This window comes from Tyto alba, unplaced genomic scaffold, assembly GCF_018691265.1.
Source record: "Tyto alba isolate M040663 unplaced genomic scaffold, T.alba_DEE_v4.0 Super-Scaffold_2, whole genome shotgun sequence".
Taxonomy (NCBI): domain Eukaryota; kingdom Metazoa; phylum Chordata; class Aves; order Strigiformes; family Tytonidae; genus Tyto; species Tyto alba.
Genome location: NW_024881282.1, coordinates 26,070,391 through 26,093,966, shown reverse-complemented (window position 1 = coordinate 26,093,966; position 23,576 = coordinate 26,070,391). Strand labels below are relative to the sequence as shown.

Below are 23,576 nucleotides of genomic sequence, written 5' to 3'. Positions count from 1 at the left end.
CAGAATATCCAGGTCTTCCTGCAGGGTGGCTCTCCCTTCAAAGTGTCCACTTCCCCTATGTTCTTCAGGCATATAATAACTTATTTGATCTATCCTTACTGATGTATGTTCATGAAAAGTCAAAGTAGCCGTTAATAAGGATATGTTTACAACACATGAAGTTCTGGTTATAGTACAGCACTAGTACATAATTAGCATATCCACGGTAACTTTAATCCAATGAGTAGAGATAGCAATAATAGTGATGACATCACTCTTCCTCTACATGAGTCTTCAACATGTCTTCCACATGAATAGCAAGAAATCCGATCAATATATTTTGAAGCTACTACAGTGGATTTGGGTATTTAACCTTCCTGAGTTCTGCTACCTGTGCCTGTGAAATTGTATTTGCCTAGACATGACTGTCTGCAGCACAGTCTCCCACTAATCTGACTATAAGGCCTTTTCTTCAGCAAAACAGCACCTTATCCATACAGAGTTAGAAACAGAGAGCAAATCAAACAATTTTTGTTTTCATTGATTTGTGTCAGCTGACTGATATCCTCTCTTTTCATAAAATGATAGATCTCCAGGGCAGACATTTCCAAAGCTACACTGCTAAAATATTAAACCTGAGATTCCAAGAAGTACTGCTTTCTTGCATTCAGATATGTTCATGATGGCAGAAAGGTATCAGAACTAAAATAAATCTATCTGCAAAAGAATTGGAGCAGTTTGTATCAGCCAGTAAGGGGATGGTAACGGCAAGGCTATCCAAGCCCCATGTAATCAAAGGAAATGAAGGAAAAGTCTTATATTTTTTCTTTAATGAAAGGAGCAAGCTCTTATTTTTTTCTTACTCTTAGCACAGAAATTACTAATACTTGATATGTATCATACAGACATTCAAGGGAGCAAAATGGTGTCAAGCTAAACAGAGTGCCCTGACATGAAATTCCTTTTCAGACTGAATTTCTCCTTATCTGAGAATTAAGTTCTAAAAAAAGCCCCAGAATATACATAAAAAATAGAGAAATCTGTTATAGGAACACAATTTTATTTTTTTCACCCTCCATTCTCACTTTGTTATGAAAACAAAGGACAGTTAGGTGAGAAAGTGAGGCTTTTATCTGTCTCCCCTTTGCTCTGCTTATAGACAAATGGAAGAAAAGTAAAGTACAATAAAAAATCTACTACTGAAATATTAACAAAATATTTACTTTGTAACAAATAAAACACTTTTCTACCAGACATTTAGTTGAAGAAATTCTTTCACTTAGATGTCTGACAGGTCTGCAACTGCCTCCAGTCACTACTTGAACCAGAGATCAAAATTGATAGTGATGGATTCTTCCATGTTTATCTAAAGAGGCAAGATCCTTGTGCTGAAAATAATCATCAGAATTCAGAAACTATTTTAAATTAAATGCATTTAGTGTTGTACAAAACAGCTATGGTATACAGATAAAAGTTGCTCTTGTCTTTAGCTGTGGTCACATTTCTGGCTTGGGTGAAGGGACCTTGTAAATTAGCAGTGCACTTTAAGTGCCCACTTATACAAATGAATATTACTATTTTTGTGTCCTCTTCACTCTGCAAAGCACTGATAGTCCCCTGCAAATGAAATGTAAACTCTTCTGACATTTTATCTTTTTCTATTTTTATTCAGTCACATTGCTTCTCCAAAGGTTTGCTTGCTATGGAAAGACCTTTCTCAAAGAAACTCATTTAATTCCATGGCATGTGAGACATTCCTTTTTTGAAAAGGCAAGCAGCTGATACAGCATGCTGTAGCACAAAAGGAGTAAGTTAAAATGCCAAAAAATATTTCTGGGGAAAGGAAAGTCAAAATATAGTGATATACGTCCTGTCACTTAAAGGCCATAACCATCTTGTTCTAGTTTATGATGACATGATGCTCTAAGTGCTGAAGGCAATTATGAATTTAAGAATTACTCCCATACTATTTATTGTCTGTTACCACGCACAGACTGTTTAAACATGTTTTTGGCTAGTACTCAGTGAATTGCTTAGCATGCGGTGCTCTTATACCAACTTTCAACCTGTAAATTAAATAATCAATATATTTGGTAATACCTTCTGAAGCTGATATAAGGAATGATAAAAATTAATAGGTGTGACAGAGGATCTCTCAGGAAGGTGCTTTTTAGAGGATACTTACTGCTATTTGGATTGTCACCTATAATATGATGTCGGCCACTCCAGTACCACAGCAGCAAGGTAGCATCACGAGACCCAGACACGATGTAGCAATCACCACCAATATAGGACTCCGATCTGGCAAGGCAAGTCACCACATCCCAGTGGCCAAACACAATCTGAGTTAATTTTCCTGGTGGGAGTACAAAGTGATACAAATTCAGGTTTTTTAAATACTTGCAGGATTTAGAAATCATTAACTATGTCATTAACAAATATTCAGTTCAAATTTAAATTTTGCCGCATGTCCCTTAATTAGAATTCATTACATGCTACAAGAAGATTAAAAAAATCACAAAGATAAAACTTTTTTTTTCTCTTTTTATGTTCCTATTGAGGGCTGTGCTCTGTGTCAATTCATAGCCTAACCCTTATCTCTGAAAATCCAAGTCAGTGCTGCAGTCACTGAATATTAAGTGGAGTTGCTGCTCCATCAGTATTTAAGCTATGGTGTTAGAACACTATTTGTGAATTTCATGAATGATATGCATAAGACAGCACATGAACTTTTCCATAATGGTGCCACGTTATTATATCAAAAATGTATATTTGTTCTATGTTAGTGTCAAACCAAGGTCTACTATGATTATCACCTCCTTCTTTCTATTATTGCAATCAGTTTTTAGCAGCATACTGATGTCCTGGTTTCAACCACAACCACTGAATGATATTAGGCTAAGTGATCAGACAAAGAAAATATTAGTTCCCTGTAGCAGGCTATACAACCTACTTCCCTATTACATGAAATAGAGATAGAAACAATGCAGCCATGAAAATAACAAAAATTTTGGTTGATCCTTTTGATATGATCGATTCCTTGAATATAACTTTGGTTTTCAAAAGTTACCACTAACAAAATTGTATGCCTTTCTGTTTCCTTTTACATTCTTTATCTTCCCCCAAAAAAGCATCTTAAAACTATTATGCTTAAACAATAATGAGGGATTTTATAAACCGCCTTTTCTCATTTATTGAGGGCTAAGGATATAGTAGTATTAGGACTTTGTGACCTAAGAAGAAACATGTAGTTGTATTTAGAGTCACCTGTTTCTGTAGAATAAACTCGAAAGCTCTTGTCCCAGAAGCCACAGATAAGAATGTAGCGATTATCTGCTGTGACCACGAAGCAATGTGCATTGATCTGGATGCTCTGATCCACAAGGTCTGTGATCTGCCGTTTGTTCACACCAGAGTTATTGGCTGTAATGAAATGCAAAACACATTTTACAAGTAAGCCCTTCCAACACCTTCCTGTCATCCACTTACAGGAGAAAATGAATACATTTAACTTTCAATGAACTGTGAATTTGTTGTTGAGTAAGCATTTTGAATATGAACATTTAGAGCTGTCTATATGGGTGTCAGAAATAGAAAATTATTGTGAGTTTTCTGGTTTCCCTTTGAATAAGACAAAAGATTTTACAGGAGATGACAATTTCTTATAAACTGCCTGATGCACTGCATAATATGTGGTAATATCTTAAGTGATATGCTCTCCAAAACCAAACTGAACTAGGGGAAAGCGATGGAAGTCCTTTTAAAATACTAAGTTAATGTTAACAACACTGCAGAAAGTATCACAGCTTGTATTGTGTGACCTTGAAATCCCCCATACCTGCAGATGCTTAACTGGATCAAAAAATGTAAGGATTGAGCCAATGAAGCTATCCAAATCGAATGTGCTTTCGACACTGTCTTATCACCTACACCTTAAGCAGGGAGCCAGGCCATGGGCAGTACTCTTAAAAGAGAAAATGCCACCTGGAAATTGCCCCTGAGAGAGGGAAAAGGAATGGTTCATGCAGAATCCCACTGTACTGATTGTCAAATGGAGCTATTAGGAAGGACTGGGAGTAACCAGCTAATGTCCTCTTTACTTCTTCTGACACAACAGACAGGATTTGGCAATACAATAGATGTGTGTTCCCTTTCACCTAGTATTAACTTTTTAAAAGTGCAGTGTATAATCTAAATTAATTATGTACACTCCCTCTATACTCACTGGAGAGAGAGACATTGCTTCACATCGCAAGTCAACTCACACTGTAACAGCTGTCCAAGTGCTCGACAACTCCAGAGGACAGTTTCTCTTTCTACAGTAGCTATGGAGGGATTCTTGACAACTAACTTCAGCTAACTGAAGTTAGGTGACATAAAGCTTACTCTGAGAGGCACGTTTCTCCTAACGTAGGAACATGACTTAACGAAGATAATATTCTGAAATTTCTTTTGTCTCTGTTTTTACTTATCCTACTTAAATTGCTCACAACTGCATGAAGTAAGAGACTCAACCAAAAACCCCTTACTTTAAATTTGCTTGTAAAAGTTAATAACATGTTTATATACATTCCAAGAACACATATTTAAATTACAAGACCCTCTATGTCCATGCACTGAAAGATAATGAGTAATAAATTACTCAAATTTCCAGAACAGGTGGGTGCAATAGTTGTGCCCTAGCTTTTGAGAGGAAAATCTGAAAAGAAAACCACTGTCATTATATGAGCAAATGAAGCATACAGAATGAGAAAGCTAACTCTCCTGAGGTACTTGTATATGAATCTTTCAACTGCGAATATTGACACAGGCAAAAAAAATAACTTTTCATGTGGAAATGTTTAAAAATGCAATTTTTTTCTCACTGAGGCTACAAAATTGTCTCTAAGAACCTTTCCTATCCCAAATTTCTGTCTCAAAAATATGTCTACTGCAAAAAATAAACAAACAAACACAAAGGAAATAGTTGTAATGAAAGAGAAATAATGACCTTTACGAATACAAATCCTGCAATCTCTCTAACAGTTTTAGAAGATGCTATTTCTCAAAATACTTCACTTTTTCAAATATTTTTTTGATTTAAAAAATAGAGTCATGCATCAACTTAAACCCCAGTCTATCTTTAATAATTTAGTAATATCAACTAAAAGAATCCAAATCATATATTGAATGAAAAGAAATGGATCTGCATCTGCACTGATACACACAATGCTGGTTGTAACAAATGAAAATATGTGAACTCTACCAGACCCTCACATTTTATTTTACTAATGTGACCTGATAAGAGAACAAAATTATAGATATGGTCTGACAATGTAACTGACTTAATTGGTTGTTTCTTATATAACAATTGCTGGTGATGTTAATAACAACTAACACTCATGTAATTCATTCAGCATCGATAGCTAATGCTTTTAGTTCTCTAGGACTGTCAAGAATAAATATTTTCCTATCTTCTGTGTTAAATGAAGCATAATATACAAATATAGCTTAATCAATAATTCTTGAAAATGCCATTTTCAAATATATCGCTACATTTTCATCTTGACATACCAATCAATGGATCCATTTCAATTGGAAGATGGTGGGCTTGATCCAAAGAATATCCTGGGGCTCCCCGAAGGCCTATGAATGAAAGGAAGAATAAAGCATGTGGGATCCTTGTTGTCTAAATTTTTCATATGATCTGTCTCAGTTTAAAAGCACATCTTCGGATTATTATATACATATAAAAAAAGTAACTTCTTACTATTACTTGTTCTATGAATCTTTTAAGATTCCTTCTGTGCTACACAAATATGTATTTGTTCATTCTTCAGTTATGTAGTATAAGAGTAACTATAAATGTATGTACGTTAATTTCATCATGATTTCTGCAGCCACAAACATTCATTAAATAATTGCTTTCAAATAGTGTAGCAGAGAAATTTTTTTACAGTTGAGTACTGGGTGAGACCTTGTAATAGCACAGAAAAGCAAAATAACTGGATTAAACCTTGTTATGAGTTTCTTACATATGAAACCTCTGACAGAAACTTGGACCTTTTAATGGATTTACCTACAGTTTTTAGATGGCAAATTGTGGCCTACAGTAAATTTGACACAATTATTCCTATTAGTTATATCCTGAGCAGTCCTTGAGCTGTTCAAATGTGCAGCAGGGGCTGCATATTTAGTGTTATCTGCTCTCATGCACAGATAGCATTGCTTTGGCTCTTCTGAGCATCTTCCCTAACACGTAAATCACAATGGTCATTACTGAAAACGGGTTTTGTCAGGAACTGCCATGATGCACGAGAATATCCTCCATAAGAGGAGATAAGGAGTTCTGGAGAATAAACTCCATTTTCTACTACTGAATTAGACAAAAGAAAATAGACAAAAAGGTAAAAGAAAACAGGGTCTACAGCTGGGCCTGTCATCTTCCAAAATACACTGCTCTGAGAAATTTCCCTTCCCTCCTTTCTCTCTCTTCTTTCAAAAACAAACCAGTTTGGGACAGATCTTTACTGATACTAACTTAGATTCATTTGCTCCTATTGTGAGATCGTTATGTAAATGCCTTCTACTGTGTATAAACCCTAAAGGTCTGCATACACTCCCCAACAGTAAAAATGGTCTGTGTATACATTCATGTAGATGAGCCTATCCTTTCTACTAGAGTTGTGATGTATTCAAATAATATTATGGTAATAGTAGGAAACTGATAACCTGTTGCGGATTAGCCTATTGCCAGGCAGGATGTAAAAGTTCAGAAAATCATTAGAATGAGTTTTGATTCTCCAAACAGCTTTGTTTTCCTGTCACTTCCTGTTATAATATGTGCAGAAAGTATTCCTCCCTTTGAAATTTACACCAGAGATTTTCAAATTATGTGAAATTTAGTTCACGGCTGGTTCATGGCATGAATTCTGCATGTTTGCAACATGAGTATATATGAAAAACTAAAATCTAACAGTTGCATGCATCATAAAGACCAACACAACTTCTATTAAACTAGATGACTTCAAATAACAGTTGTTAAGGAAATCCTTACAGTCCAGGAAACTGCAATATTAGTGACCTTTGCTCTTTCACAGTAAAGTATGGGTAGGAATTTTGGCTTCCCCTCACATGACAGTCTGGATGAGAAAGGGGTACTCGAGTGCTAAATAAACCTCCTCAAATGGAGCAGACGTGAAGTATGATGGGTACAGAGTACTTGGGCAGCACGCCTGAAAAATCCAGGAGAACTTATTGGGAATTAGTCAACTAACGTTAGTCAAAAGAGTATTGAAATACCAGGGGACAATTTCTGTAACTCTGAATCATTTCTGACATTGGTCTTTTCCATTGAGGACACTGTCACAAAATACTTTTTTAAAATGTTTTTTTTGTTTGTTCTTCCATCTAAATTTTTCCCTTTTATTTTAAAGAAATGGGCAAAACATTTTTACATCTAATGTAGTTGCACTTGATGGAAGATCATAAATACATGGAATTGTGAAAGGCAATCAGATAACCTGTTCTGTTTCTGTCATATTCTCTAAACCACCATGCAAATTTTGTTTGTAAACAAAAACGAGATACAGTCTGAACACATGTGAAATTTAATATTCATACTAGAATTATTTAAATGTTCAGAATAATAGTAATACTAAATCTTATATTAGTATTCAAGAAGTCAGAGTGATATTAACTTTACTTGCTCTGACAGTTCCTCTAATACATGCTTATAAGGGAATTCCCATTCATTCCTCTAATTATTACTTGTAACACCAGTCTTTGGCCAGCCTTGTGCATAAGAGGTGGGATCTATTTCACCTGACTGGAATTATTCACTGAGGAGATGTTTACATTTAAACCAGTGAAATCCCTGGATAACCTATAATCCCTTTATGCCTACTGCAGGTAGACATCTAACTTAAATATCACAAATCTGTCTCCAGGAGGACCTACTTCTTTTCAGGGGTTTCTCCTGCGTATAAAAAGTATAGGATTTTTCTTTTTTTTGCCCAGTCCTTACAAAGTTCCTGAGGCAGCTACTGAGTCACACTCTCAAATACCAGGTAACTTCTTGTTTTTCCCAGGTGATAAGGAACCTTCAAAAGTTTCCAGATACTGCAGCATAAGTGCTATCCCAGCAGGAAGCTACCTTAGAAAATGAAACCTGCCCACTCCCTCACATACCTCACGGCCCCATCATCTATTCAGTAATGCCTGGGGCAACCTCAGCACCTACATGTCCAGGCGAGGAGACGGGGCAGTCCTAAGATGCAACGTGGAGAGGTGAGAAGAGGGGCTGGAAGGGAAATTTGGAACGACCTTGTTGGATGGGATTTTAGGAGGGATTGAGGAAACTTTTCTTCCACCAAAGAGAATAGTTCAGTGTCCAACTGCTTAGGCTTGCTTAGGGTCCCACATTTGATAATGGTGACCCATGGGAAGTCTTATGAAAAGCTCCTGGACAGACCTGAAATCTCAAGCAGCAGACAGTGATGTACACTCTCTACTATGCCAGTATGTATTCCTGAAACCTGGGACATATTAATATCGGGTGCATCAAGAACAGCAGCACTCTCCTGAAAAGCATTATATCAAAGGCTGATCCCGATGTAACCACAAATCGATTGGCTGCCACGGTGATGTGCTGCTGTTAGGGAGAGTGTTTCTAGGAATGACACCAGAGAAAACACAATCTTTGATTATTTGGCACAGACCAGAAAAACAGTACATTTTTGTGCACAGGCAGGTGAGTGAGATTAACCCACATCTAGCTAAATTGCACTAGAAATTAAAGCAGCACTGTTGAGGTCTTTAAATTTGAATGAAACATGCCCGTGGGAACGTACCTACTGTGTTGTGCCACCGATTGACTGCAAACAGCCTGCTGCAGGTGACGGTCACCACGGCAGGAATGGTCAGATGGGGCAGCGTGTTGGCTGCCACGTGTGTGACGGGGGAATTTGATGGGAACTTTAGCACCATGATGACATCCTGCTGCATCTGATCTTTAAACATGAGGGGGCTCTGTGGAAGGAAACACTGTTGAGTAGAAAGGAGAAGAGAGCAGAAGAAAACAGAAGGGATAACACAATTAGTGAGGAGGTCTGAGGGAAAACGAGGTTAAAATAGAGCAGGCAAGCATGTGCACATACAGGGAGAACAACGCTACCTGCGCGTCTACACTAGTGATGGAGGAGAGCAAGATCAGAAGCTATTATTGGAACATCACACGAGGACAAGTAGAGAATAGGTATGGTAAGGGTTATCATTACAGGGCGCAAAATGACCATTAGCATTAATTAATATACAGTAAAAGGTAATACTATACATCAGTTAATATTCATTCAATAGAGATATGAGTCCAAAAAAAGAGTTAATCAATTCATATATGATAGATATAAATGCTATAAACTACAGTGGTTGAAAAAATAAATTTTAAGAGGGACTCAAAAACTAACAGATATTTAATTTTTCTTAATGAATTCTTTATATGAAATACAGTACTTCCAAACATAGACAATTCTATGTAAAGCATATGCTTATTAGGGAGTCTGTAAGTAATTGTAAACTTGTTTGGTGATTCTACAAGTGACACATTTTTTGTACACGGACAATAATACTGTTATTTAGTGGGTTTAATGTGGTTTATTTTCAACCACTGTTAAAACAAATAGAATTCTTTCTAGAAGCTCAAATAAACCTTCCTACTTATCAGTTTAATTTCTTATTAAAAATGTTATCCATACTTTAAGTATATAAAATAAATATTATGTACATTTAACATCTACACATTACTTAAAAATAACAAAGCTAACACTTCCAGATCAATTCCCACTTCTGCAGTGTACTAGATAGAGTGATTTCCTTGTAGATAGACAAAATGATTGAAACTACTGCACGTATTACTGTCGATTTACAAAACTTAAAAGAAAATATCTAGCTCTAAGCATTTAATCAAAGGCACTGAGGGGCACAGAGATCTGTCTCGTTTGGTCTGGTTATTTCATATAATTGTTTGCAGGATGCGCAGAGAAGAATGAGATAGGAATGAATTTTGTAGTTCAATTTGAAATCTGAAATATACAATGTATTCTCCTGGGGGAACAAGCAGGAAGATTCCAGCACTATTTGAACTCCAATACTTCATTTTTGTCAAGCAAGCATTGTTCATAAATCGGCCGTTAACAATGCGGCCTTTACACCAAAAGAAAACAACATGTTTACTCTAAGAAAAGCCTCCAGTCATTCCCACTACTTGCGGAAATAAGAATGTAAATCTGTATTTATCGAGTGTGTATTTATGAAGGTAGGGCTGTTTTATACAATATTACACAGAAAAATCCAGGACTATAGGAAGCTAAAGCTATTCAAACCTCAACCTTGCTCTGCTAGAGCACTGCGAGTGTTGCTGCCAGGAGAAAGTACGGCTGCGTGGGCAACGGAGGGCGTTAGAAGTGTTGCTTAATAGGTATTTTATGACCGACAAAGGACCCTCTGGTTCAAAGGGAAGGCATTCCCGGCCAGCAGTTATGTCTCACCAGGTGCATGGCAGAGCTCCGAGGTGGATGGGGCTCGATGAGCAACTGCGATGGCGTCTGTCCAAAGTTCTGTATCTGCGCCTCCATGGCCTGCGGGCGAGGGAGAGGGACTGTCATGAGCAATATGCATCAAGGAGAGAGGTCAGCACACTGTGTGACAGTGCAGGCATATCCCAAGTCAGCCATGAAAAAAGTCCAGAAAATTCACCCGGTGCTCTCCTCCCAGGCTGCAGACTCATCCAAGTGTTAGTATTTTGTAGACAAGCTTTGCTTCTCCTTTCAGGCATGCTTCAGTTAACCAACTAACCATTCTCATTTCCAGTAACTGGCATTACATGTGAAAATGTTAACCTGTGAGGACATGCAGTTCAGGTCTTGGGAGAGCTTTTTTTTTTTTTTTTTCACTAAAAAGAACATATATACCTTAATAAAGTCCTTTGTAAAGAGGAAAGTATGAGGATCTCTAATAAAATAAGCCTCTGGAATCTTAAATAGGGGGAAAGAAAAGCAAACTGAGAAACAAAATTCATGTACAAAATGTAACAAAATCAAAATAATTACTATTTCAACAACATCAGTATGTTAAAACAAAAAAAAAAATGCCAGAAACAAATCTTGCCAGGCACATTAAGGCTAATGTAAAAATCTTTCAAGTTGCATACATTCACTGAGTACTTATTTCATGCTTAATTTTATCATATTATTTCATAGGCTTTCAGGCTTCACAGGTTTGAAATGAAAACTTAGCAATTTCAATGCATTCTTCAAGACATAAATCTACTTTCAGAATAAAACTGAAGCAATTCAATAGGAAGTAGAATACAGCCCATATACTGAGGTGCTTCCACTACTGAAACAGTTCAAAGAAAAATATATTTAAAATATATTCTTAAAAACTTTGACAAAAGATTACTGCTTATAAAAGCAATACTGTTACAGAACACTCCTTATTTTTCAGACAGGTACTATTTTATTTGACCTTGTAAAACCAAGAATAAAGTGTTCATAGAAAACTAAACTGGCAGATTTTGAAATGCACTGTGCATTACATACCTATATATATACTGTACCCTACACTACTGACCCTTAATATTTTTCCTGTGAGCTTTATGAATTTTTCATTCAATACCACATAAGAAACATGAAAAAACACCAAAAACATTACTATCTTGGAAAAGCACATTATTTCTTTCAGACATAAAATGGTAAGAAACAAAACAAACACTTCATGATACAGAAGAATCCTTTTAATCTACATATTTTGTAATTCCTACAAACTAATCTGCGTTTTCCTCCAATTCACAGCATAGATGAAAGAACAGATGTTAGAGAGAGATTTCCTAACAGGTCACTAACGTCTACCACTCTAGATGCCCTAGATTGACAGGGATATAATGGAATACCACATGCAAAAATTTGCTAAAAAATAAACTTAATGCAAAGTCCAGACAAGCGGCTGAAGGAGTTTCAATGGATTGTAACCTTAACACATTTGATGATGTAATTATCCCTGTACAGGTGATTTCTTGTTTTTTTTTGACTAATTCAGAGTGAACTTCAGTCTCCAAGACACAGAATTTTTCTTGGGAACTGCTGAGCATCTCAAGTTTTATTCACATCATTTAATGATGAATTAATTTAAAATCATAGAGTAACTTTATACAAAACCAATGCATTTGTGTGGGCATATGCGTTTCTGTGTGTACGTGTCTTTACAGCAGATATCTATATGTCCATACAAATATTATCTCTTTACACACTGTAGATATCTTCCTTCATGCAAACACTTTTTATAAAGGAATGTAAAATTCACTTCGAATCAAATCAAAGATAGTATTTTTTATTACATTCAGTACTCTAGAACTGTTTTGGTTGGTGGGGAGAAGGGAAGGGAATTATACCTGTTTGTGAATTTCATTTTCAAAACAACAAAGACTAATATTAACAATATCAGGCATTGTGTGATATATGCTTCCACACAGATCTGTCAATAATATTTTCAAAAACGTAATTTCCATTTTTCTTTTTTCAAATAATTATCAAGGTTAATTCAATTTTAATTTTTTAAAGAATTCTGTGTTGAAATAAGAGTGTGAATTGTATTTGGCAGCAATACTGAACAAAAACCAGATCTTCTTTCCCCACCCTTTATAGTGATCCCTTAAATGATAGTTCTGTTCTCTCACAGGAACACTGAAATGAATTATTAAATTCTATTTCCAGTGAAGCCCAATTCTAATTTACACATTTACTTTCATGTTGTCCAGTCCTGGCAAATTCTGATTGTTTGGCAGTAAATTCTGCACACATAAACTTTGCTGGCTTTGCCTCCCAGTTCAGTTAGATTTATGATTGTAATGGAGGAAGAGAAAGAGAAGCAGAATACAATAATAAAGCATCATGAATTTTTCAGATTATGAAGAACGGACACTTGAAACCTAACTGTCAAAAACAACTGTTATTTTAGAGTTGAAGATGTCCTGGTAAATACTCACATACTTTACGCGCTCGTCTTTTTAATAAGTTATAAGTTAATGCCAAGCCATTCTGTAACCAGAACAAATGCAGAATCAAACCCCTGATATTCAGGGAATGTTGAATATTTTTGATGGCTTGAACTTACAAGACAACTGCCTCTCCCCCACCCTGTGGAAAGTAATGTTATCCTTTTCTTGCAAAAATACCATTTGTAAAACTGACAACTCTTAGAAGCATTAAAGAAACTGAACAATCTTTCTTAAAAAATATCCATAATATTCAACTACTGCACTGAGCCTATAGTTTGCACAACATCACAGCCATGCACAGCTACAACTGGTATTTCTCTCTGGAGCTCACAACACTTAAAAAGGACAGAGAAACCTTGTCAAAACTTAACACAGAAGATAAACATAAGCATACAGAGATAAAGTGACTGGCCCAAGGGTATTCCTAATGCTGCCTCCTATCAGATCACTTGACACAAAATGAAAAGCAGGTACAGAACAGATCTGTGAATAATAATGTAATACATTGATTTGTTTACAAGAGAACTCTAGCTGTATCTGAAATTAATCTGAAAACTGGTAAGTGTACACCGCAATTTTTCTTGAACTGTAAATCATCAAACTTTAGATTTATTTAATGGTCTTAAACATTTCATTCTAGTTAATCAATTCCTTTTCTCCCATCGGATCTTGAGTATTGTGTGCAAAGTGCTACACCACTCCCCGAGACATACATTCTAGTCAATTAAATACAAATTTTAATAAAATAAAGTTTATTCTCATTTCACCTTCAAAATGTCCTTCATGTAGAAACAATATAAGCTTGAAATTCAGTGGCTGGCAGATTTAACGCTTTCAGAACAGCAGAATGGCAATTATATTAGTTTTCACTTTCTTAATAAGGTGTTGCAGTGATTAGTGAGCTGATTTGAGACTTCCTACTGTTTTTAATACACATAAAATGAGATTTGTACTCCAGAAACTTCAGGGAGTATCTGTTAGGATATGATCATGGATTGTAGAAAGATGAAATGGGTCTTAGCCTATTATTTGATAGTCATAGGTCAGAACAAGGAAAGAAAAAATATCTGCAAACTTGCTGGCAATTCAAAGTTTAAAATTAGTTGAGCTCACACATCCTAATTTATGCAATCAAGCAAAACACAACTTCATAGCACATAATATTGTCCATTTACCAATAATATAGAGAGATTTATATTATATGTTTACATACCTTTTGGTCAAGAAAACAATATATCAAATCATCCAATCTTAGAAATGATAATAATCTTAGATACAATGAGCAATATCTTCAATGTATTTTGCTCCAAGTAGATAAATTACTGGGTTTCAATTTTTATGCTTAAAGGCAGACTGTACATTCACAAGGACACTGGGATGCTCCTCTGCAACCTGAAGGATCAGCCCTTAGTGTCAGCTTCCTATGGAATGAAGAGTTCAGTACATCTGCTTTGCTCATTATTCAGTCTATTGAAGTATTTGTGGTTTTGTTTTTTTATTTTTTTTTTTTAATTCTGGTTGAAAGTAATACAAATCTGCCATTAAATAATTCAAGCAATCTGTTCCTTTAGGTGTTTGAACTAATATTTTTAGTGGTCGAAGGTAATGCCTACAACAGCAAGCAGTGCTACTTAACAGCAGAAGAACTGCACAGTAAGAGAGTTAGTCCTATAATAGAATAGGATTATTTTTATCAGTTGGAAGGGACCTACAATGATCAGTTAGTCCAACTGCCTGAGTGAGCACTTCAGGGCTGACCAAAAGTTAAAGCACGTTATTAAGGGCATTGCCCGAATGCCTCTTAAACACTGACAGGCTCGGGGCATTGACCACCTCTCTAGAAAGCCTGCTCCAGTGTTTGATCACCCTCTTCATAAAAAATGCTTCCTAATGTCAAGTCTCAGCTTCCCCTGACACAGCTGTTAACCGTTTCCATGTGTCCTAGCACTGGATACCAGGGAGAAGAGATCAGCACCTCCCTCCCCTCCACCGCAGGCTTCTCCCACCGGGCTGGCTCCGGTGTCGGCGGCGGACCCCGGCGGTGGCTGAGCTCTGCCAGCTGCACCCCTGGCACACACCGCTTCTCTGGCTTAGAGGGCAGTTCACACCCTCCACAACTGCGCCGCAGTACGAATGGCGGCACGGCAAACAGGGATGATGGGCAGGTTCCTCTCAGAAGCACAGCCCTAATCTAAATGAAAACGTTAGAACCGACTGATCTGAAACATCAAAGCGAAGGTTTTGTTTGCTCTTTGACATACCTTTGCAAAAAGGGTAAGCTATGAAGCAGTTTATTTTTAACGTACTTTTTCTCTAAAAAAGTTCTTTAGAAATGCAGGTAAAATCACCATGAAAGATATTAATGGTGCATCTCATTTGCAAACTCCCTTTTATTGAGAGATGCCTGGTGACTACGTAATACAAGAAACATAGAAGCGTGAGCACTTTTACTTTGAATCATGGAAGGAAGAAATAAATTCCTAGAACCAGACTGCATTGCAGATAGTCAGACAATGTTTTTATTCTTATGTGAAGTGGCCTCGTTTTATTTATCTTCACTGGTTACTACCATAATCAGATTTTCTAAAATACGTATTAGCTGAGTTTCTCAATGTTTTTATTACTTTTTTTTTACATATTTAGTGTTTTTATTAATAATTCCCATAATCCTGGTGTGTTTTTTTCCTCTTGTGCACCACACTCAGGTTTTCCTAGTCTACTTTACCCTCTGCATGGGGACTGAGTCCAGTGAAGAGCAAAAATCTGTAGGCATTTGAGAAATATGCTCCACAGCAATTGTCATCCAACTCTGCCTTTCCTGAAAGTTTATTTCATTTTTGCATCCAAGTGAACACAGGAATACTTTATGTGCTCTCCTGCCCATGCAGCCAGCATGTTCAACAGCCCCCAAACACCGTCTTCTTCAGAGCAAACTGACTGACAGCTCTCTGGTGGGTAGCATAAGCTGCTTGAAACGTTATTGTTTTGCACGAGTGGTGTGAGATACTGTTTTTTTATTTGCATCTACAGCTGTTAAGTAGCATCTATATCTTCAGGACTTTTGATAAGTTAGATTAAGAGTTCTGACTTCCATTTTATTATTGTATATTTGGAGGAAAGAACTGTTGTAGTTTAAACACAATCAATGACTCACCTAGTGTGGAGGCTTTGATACAGTTGGCTATTTAATCACTACACTCAAGGGACTGAAAGATGGGCACAGAAATGGATTTTCTCCGCAGGTCACTACTTTATTAACTTAACAATGGAGAAGGGGCAACCTTAAGCTCCTACTCCTCACAGGAGGTTTCCATTGGATGCAGTGTGCAATTAAATGGCCCCCCAGCAGAAGACCAATAGCTCAGAGCTGACCTTCAGCCTCCTCCCAGTGTCAGCCCACCCCTGAACTTCTTCCTCATTCCTCTGCAAAGGGAAATAGTGCTACGAAAGGAATGAGAATGTGAAAGGTAAGATCTCATTCTCTTTCCAGGCATAATTCACATGGGTGACCTTATTTGTCTCAGGGAGTGCTGCCTTTTAGCTTTCACGCTTACCTCATTAAGCTACTAATTGTGATACCTAGTTCTTCCCTCTTTCACCTTTATAGTTCTCCTATTCTTGCCCCTAGTAGTCCAATATGCCTCTCATGACACAAATTTCTTTTTAAACACTCTGGCAGCTTAAGCAAGAATTTGGTTAATACATTGCAAATGGGAAATAAATTCAATACATCTCACAAACAGAAACAGAGAAGGTAAAACAAAAATACCATAAAGATGGATATCCTGCAGCCAGAGCAGGTTTAGCTGAGAGTGACCCTTGCTCTTTCAGGCATACTCTCATGTGTGAGGTTCTTGTATGCCTGAGCACAAATACTTCCTTTTCCTCTCCAGCAGCCCATTCCTGAAAATCATGGAAAACTTCCTTACACTGAGAAGGGCTGATGCCTCCCTTCCTAACTATACCAGAAGAAAAAAAAAATAAAAATTCTATAGTTTTTCTCTTGTATCCTTCCAACTCTGTCTGGAACAAAGGAGTTTACCACTCATATAATGAAATTCTCTCATTAAATTACACTAAAAACTACAGCAAACTCTATTATGCTCTAAAGCAAATAGCTTTAACTTCCAATTCCTCTGACAAGGTCTATGTTGTTATAGGGGCTCCTCAGGCCACACTGCTCAGTTCATCACTTTCTTTTTATAGTTGTGATAATTTTTAAAACTGTGGGTTTTGCTCACAGCCCACGGCAATTTCGCTGCCTTTTCTTCCCTGCTGTTTGACTGTATACAAGACAGATGAGGAGCATCCCTTTTCTTATAGAGTCAGTGCTGCGCGAAACTCTAAACATAGGGTGGAACTGAAGAAAGTCATACATTTATTTATAGTTTTGTTTACAACTACATTCAATTTTTTTCCCCTTTTGAATAGGAATAGAATATTAGAATAGAATAGAATGGAATGGAATAGAATAGAATGGAATGGAATAGAATAGAATAGAAAGAATAGAATAGAATAGAATAGAATAGAATAGAATAGAATAGAATAGAATAGAATAGAATAGAATAGAATAGAATAGAATAGAATAGAATAGAATAGAATAGAATAGAATAGAATAGAATAGCATAATTTCAGTTACAGGTGACTTACTGCCTGACCAATTCAGGACTGATCAAAAGTTAAAGCACATTATTAAGGGCATTGTCCAAATGCCTCTTAAACACTGAGAGGCTTGGGGCATTGACCACCTCTCTAGGAAGCCTGTACCAGTGTTTGATCACCTTCTTGGTAAAGAAATTCTTCCTAATGTCCAGTCTAAACCTCCCCTGGTGCAGCTTTGAACCATTCCCATGGGTCCTATCCCTGGATACCAGGGAGAAGAGACCAGCACCTCCCTCTCCACTTCCCTTCTTCAGGAAGCTGTAGAGAGCAATGAGGTCACCCCTCATATAAAGAACACTTTATTAGTCTCATTTCATGCCATTATTTTATTCAGTTGAACTATTGTATTTCTTATGCTCATGTTTATAATAATTCCTGTCCCATACAGATTGCTAACATGTACTGAAACTCTTGTGTGTTCATTGATGTCATGCCAAATGAAATCATTGCTCTGTCATCATTCTCCCAAATCTGTATTAAGTTTATAAAAGAAAATGTTGCTTTCTTTGATCATTAAGTTACTGAGTACAACACATTAGCAAATATTTTACTGCTAAATTACTTTTGTGAGGGATGTAATAGCATGATACAATAATTCATGAAATATGTAACTTCATGCCATAAATAGTCAAGGTTTTGAAACCTGGACAATTGGGATTTTTTATTTGTAGATGACTGATAATTGCCCTGAAATTATTTTCCTATTGTTACGTAATGGGCAATCTCAGAAACAAAGATTCCTCTCAATCTGACAAGAAATTTTATCTTTACTGAAGACACTCCCTCATTTTTTTAAACCATTAATTTTCATTGTTGTATTTGGATGATAAATATTTAAGACGACTGACTGAAATAATTTCTCATCACCTAAACTGTACATATATAAGGAAACACTTCCATATCCTCTTTTCATTATTCAGACACCAACACTTATGGTTACATTCAAAAGGCTACATGCACAAAAGCTCTATGTGATTTGTTGGGTGAGAGGCCAATCTAGATGATCTTTCCCATCTGGTGTTTAGGTCTATGGAACAAGCTTGTCTTTGACATCTTGATTCTGCAATGCAAATTACGAAAATGTACACCTGCAACATAGAATTTCGCTGTTGATACTACTCCTTTGTATTACTCCTTTATGTGACAGTAATCACAGCACCACAATATGCAGAATTGCAGATGTGTCCTAGCTGGTATTTGCAAACCAAACCAAACCAGTTCCATTGCCTCAATGTGCCTTCTGTTGTACAAATCCTGTTACTAAGAGAGAGTCTTCACTCTTAGGTCCTAGCAAGATCTTGGTCCGAACGTCATCTTCTATTCTGGCCAAGCTGCTTCCTTCTTCCTTTGTGTCATCAGTTACAAGTTCCAAGAAATTCAAGTTTTTGTTATTACCAAAACTCCTCTGGAAGTTATCATCTTCTTCATCTTTCTGTTTTTTGATTTTGTTCTTTTTTTTTTTTTTTTTTTTTTTTAATCTACCATCACAGTCTTAGGTTTGTCACACCTCTTCTCGACACTCCTACTCAGGAGTTTTTGCTTTTAAGCCAAGCATTTATTTTCCTCTCCTTATGTCATCCTTTAACTAATTTATTTTTCTCTTTTGCATATGAAATACAAGCCAGGATGCTGAAATTTTAATTTATGTTTTTAGATCATAGGGATGGAATTTATTACTTTTTTTGTAAACAGAGCAAACTTTTGACACAAACTTTTTTTTCTGAAAATGCTCCTAGTATTCAAAGTGCATTAACTCTAATAATGAAAAGTTATTTCAAGGCTTTTCTAAAGCAGAGATAAACTTATCACATTTCCTTGAATAAGAATTAAAAAATCATCTGAATTTTTAAATGTAGCTTCTCTTCTGACTGAAATCACCACAGATTTTCAAAGTCTACAAAAGAGGAAGTGAAGGAATAAAAAAATGTTACAAAAACTGTCATTAGCATCCCTTCTTTGGCAGTCACTAAAATTTACAGGCATTTTTTAAAAAAACACTGCTGCTGTCTGGGATGCTACAATTGTTTCCACATGTGAAAAGCAGTGAGTAACAGCCATAAAGCCCGAAGTTCCAGTTGTGCTAGGCTAAAAATTGCCAGTAGTCTTTTTCAAAACACCATCAACTACATTTAGAAACCTGCTAAATTTTGTAAGTCAAGAGTACTAAAAAGAAAGTATTTTTTGTTTAAAAATACCTAACTATATTATATTATACAATATTTCAATGAATTCACTAGTGAAAGAAGAAGTCCCAAAGGTCAAGACTACAAAAGTCCCACGAAGTTCTGGGAAGGCTGCAAACATAATTTCTCTGCATTAACAACCATACCAAGAGCTCTCTGTTCCTATGGTAATTCCTTCACTTCTATAAGGTTCCCAAGGACTGCCTTCCTAACCCTTTCCCTTCCTCCTTCTCTGTGCCAGGAGCTCCACATGTCCTTTCTGTCCTTTTCCTTTCTTTGTTGTTCACCTGGCTTCTCATGCTCCCATTGCATCTTGGCCTCTAACTCCCTCCCTTAAGACAGGAGTTGTGTAAATGCCATCTTCTCATGCAATTCCATTTCCCCTCCTTCATCCCTCATTTTTATTTCTTTTCTTCAGATATGAAGAGCAGCTGTTCACGCTGGCCTGTTCAACTAAACACTACAGCACATGCAGGGCTTTATTCTGGGCAAAAAAAAAAATAAAGGTACTTTTGGGTTTCCTATTATTTAAAAAGAACTGAAAAAAAAAAAAATTCAAACTCACATGTCACTGATCCATCACCATTTATACTAACCAGAATGCTGAGCTGAAGGCAGAACCTGATTATTTTGTGGCAATGAAGACAGTGGTATTATTATACCTTTATATGCCTACAATAATAAAGCTCCAGATATTGTCCAGGAGTAGAAATGCTACAAAACAGAGAAGGTACTTGTGAAAAATCTCTAGTTATTCTTCCTCTCCATTGAGGTAGAAGAAAGAAGAAACTTCTACTGTTCATGAACATCTCCTGGAGAAAGAGACATGGAGCAATCTCTACTCTGGACAAAACAGCAAAACTGAACGTCTCTTTCTTTATTCCACAGCCTGGTCTGAAAAGCAGGCACAGTCAACCTGACCTCCACTCACAGCTCTCAACAGGCCAATGCATCAAGCAAAAAAAAAAAAAAAAAAAAAAGTGGTATTTCTAAGGAAACTGGGGGAGTGAATATTTCTGAAGGACCCCTGACTTTCAAGCTGGGTGACCAAATGGCTTCTGACTTCTGCTAGCCAGGAAATGTCACAGAAAGAGCCTGGCTCTGCTGGTACCTCCACAGCTGCCAGAAGAAAAGGAAAAAAAAAAAAAAACAGATGAGAATAAAACACAAGTACCCTAGACTTGTTAAGTGCTTCAGGGAGTAATCGGGAGTGGAGCCAAGGAAGTAGCGTTGGGCTACTTCCCATGGTTTTCAGGGAGGCTGATGACATCTGAATAGTGCACTGCTTCTTACACATAGCAAAATATTACTCTGTGCTGTTAGAAGGGAGAATCTGCTGGGGACCACATCAGGTTTAATACTATTTATTACCTCCCCCTGTCTTTCTTTCGTTTTGTTTAAGACACCGTATATGTTTTTAATTGCCATTTTTAGGAGCACAGAGGCCTTTAAGCATAGGCATTCTGTCCATAAAAACGCAAAAGTAATATCAGCAGGAGGTTTCATTGAAACTTTGAAACTTCATCCACTCTTTTCTAATTATTTTCTTTTCTTTGTGACTAAGAGCTTTAACAGTGCAAGCTTACAGCTGGTTTTAACTATGCTTTTTATTTTAAAAGCTACATTGTGAGCTTTAAAAATTCAGTTAAACTTTTTAAAATCAACAATAAATGTATGTGAATGTTCTGCACGACAAGTTTATTTTAGGAGGGAACGATTTTTTGAAGAACAAAAATTCTAAAATTCCCCCACCTCTTATTATTTTTTTGTCCATCAACTGAATTTACCCCCTTTTTAAGAAAAATGTCTCAAGTTATTTTCCTTACTCTTCTTCCATTTCAATGACATTTCCCTCCTCAATACTGTCCTCTTTCTATCTTAGGAAATGCTCATACATTTGCACTGTATTCTGTAATACTACACATTTATACATTTTGTGTAACATTCTGACAAAATTGGCAACATAAGAAATAAAAAAGGGAATGTGAATATTTAGGACAGTATTTAATTTCTGTGACTTGGTGTAAATTACATGTAACTGGGTTTGGTGTAGGAAGTGTAGTGAACTATAACTCTGGGGAGCAATCTATGTGTGATAGGTGCTCAGGACATCTACTGACCACATTTTTTCAACCTGTTGACTTTAGTTTACATAAGCCAGCAAAGGACCAATGCCTCAGACAGAGGCTTAAACAGTGAAGAGCCCCAAAGAGCTAAACTAACTATCTTGAAAAATTTCCACCCATAATACAACAATTTTTAAAAAATAATTTCTACATTAATTGCTAATTGTTCAAAAATTAAAAACTTATAAAGCTAATCCTGAATTAAAACAAAAAAGATTCAATGACTTATGGTGGAAGTTGACATAATCGTAAGAGGCACAGACTAACACACTTACAGATAAAGTAGTTGTGTTCATTTGATGCTTACAGCTACCACCATAAAAGGATATAGCAGAAAAAAAGATAGAGATGAAAAAGTCCCAATTTTTCTATCTGCCCATAGTGTACATTCTCCCTAACAATGCATTTTTACAGTGTTTGCCCATTCTATTTTGAAATGACCGATTTAATGAGGCTTCTACAGTTTCTTTTATGAGATATGTATAGTCAAATTACAGCCTACAGACCTTAGGAAACTTCTTCTGCCATTAAGTCTGAACTTTCCTGCCTGAACTTGATCCTCTAACTGCTAGTTAACCTGGCATCAGACCAAGTAATATCCCTATCTCAGCTGGCATGAGCAAGTCTTCATATTCCTGCCTTTCTGCTACACATTCCCTTTCACTCTGTTATTTTCTCTTGAAATCCTGAATCATAAATCAGCCTTGTCTGTCCTCTCATCTTTAGGATGCTCTGCTCTGAAACTTTCTGGTAAACCAGCATAGAGAATAACACACCATGCTCATGAGGAAGTTCAACCAAAACATGAGAGAAAGGGGGGCTATTAGCGATTGTTCACATCCCATGGCCATTTGGCTGGTAGCTGACAAGAATTCAGATGATAATAAGCATGGAGTCTTTTGAACTACTGGGACACTGACATCTTTTGATGTAGAAGTAAATAAATGAAGGTATAGGATCAAGCCTAGAGAATATCATTGTCGTGGAATATAAATGTTATTAATAGCTCAGCTAATGAGTAATCTTTACTGCCAGCAGAATAACTTACATATGCTTCAGAAATCCATTACACAGAACATACATATCATATTTATTTTTACTTATTTTTCAATTAAGAACTTTCCCTATAGAAAAACACAAAAGAAAATGAGGAAAACACACAAGCAAACAGAACAGGCCTTCTGAAAGCTTGCAGTAATAAAAGAGGAAAGGGTACTTAATCATTAAAGAATGCATTTTAGCTGTGACTTTTTTTCTTCTAGTTTATTATCGAAATAAAATATAATCACTGAAGACATTTTTCAGTGCTTGAAAAGCAGAACAGACTCAGTAAGTCAAGGCATCTAGCAGGCATATTTTGTTCTTGTTTTACAAATATAAAACTGTACAAAATTAGAAGTATGACCTCATGTTCTGTATCTGCTTTGTCAAAAAAAATATCAAAACTCATGAGTAAAATCTTTCCTTGTTAATGAAATAAAATGTGTTAAGTTAAGAATGTGGTCATATAACATTAGTGGTTTTCTTTTTTATCTGAATGGAAACTAAATGCTGGCTTATCTCCTTGCTCTCAGCTTCATCTTTCTATCACAAATC

At 36.4% G+C, this 23,576-nt stretch overlaps 1 protein-coding gene across 9 annotated transcripts in view; it reads right to left on the bottom strand.

Annotated features, from left to right (window-relative positions):
* The window catches only part of NBEA (neurobeachin), a 518,250-nt gene that overhangs the window by 17,667 nt on the left and 477,007 nt on the right, over nt 1–23,576 (bottom strand). For 7 of the 9 annotated variants that reach the window (XM_042793382.1, XM_042793373.1, XM_042793376.1 and 4 more), the window contains 5 exons: nt 10,503–10,592; nt 8,811–9,003; nt 5,533–5,604; nt 3,247–3,402; nt 2,165–2,335 (listed from right to left, as the gene is read on the bottom strand). In XM_042793382.1, the coding sequence (XP_042649316.1) occupies nt 2,165–2,335; nt 3,247–3,402; nt 5,533–5,604; nt 8,811–9,003; nt 10,503–10,592 (682 nt within the window). The remainder of the gene's footprint in view (nt 1–2,164; nt 2,336–3,246; nt 3,403–5,532; nt 5,605–8,810; nt 9,004–10,502; nt 10,593–23,576) is intronic. The other 2 variants (XM_042793375.1, XM_042793379.1) reach the window with 1 other exon arrangement.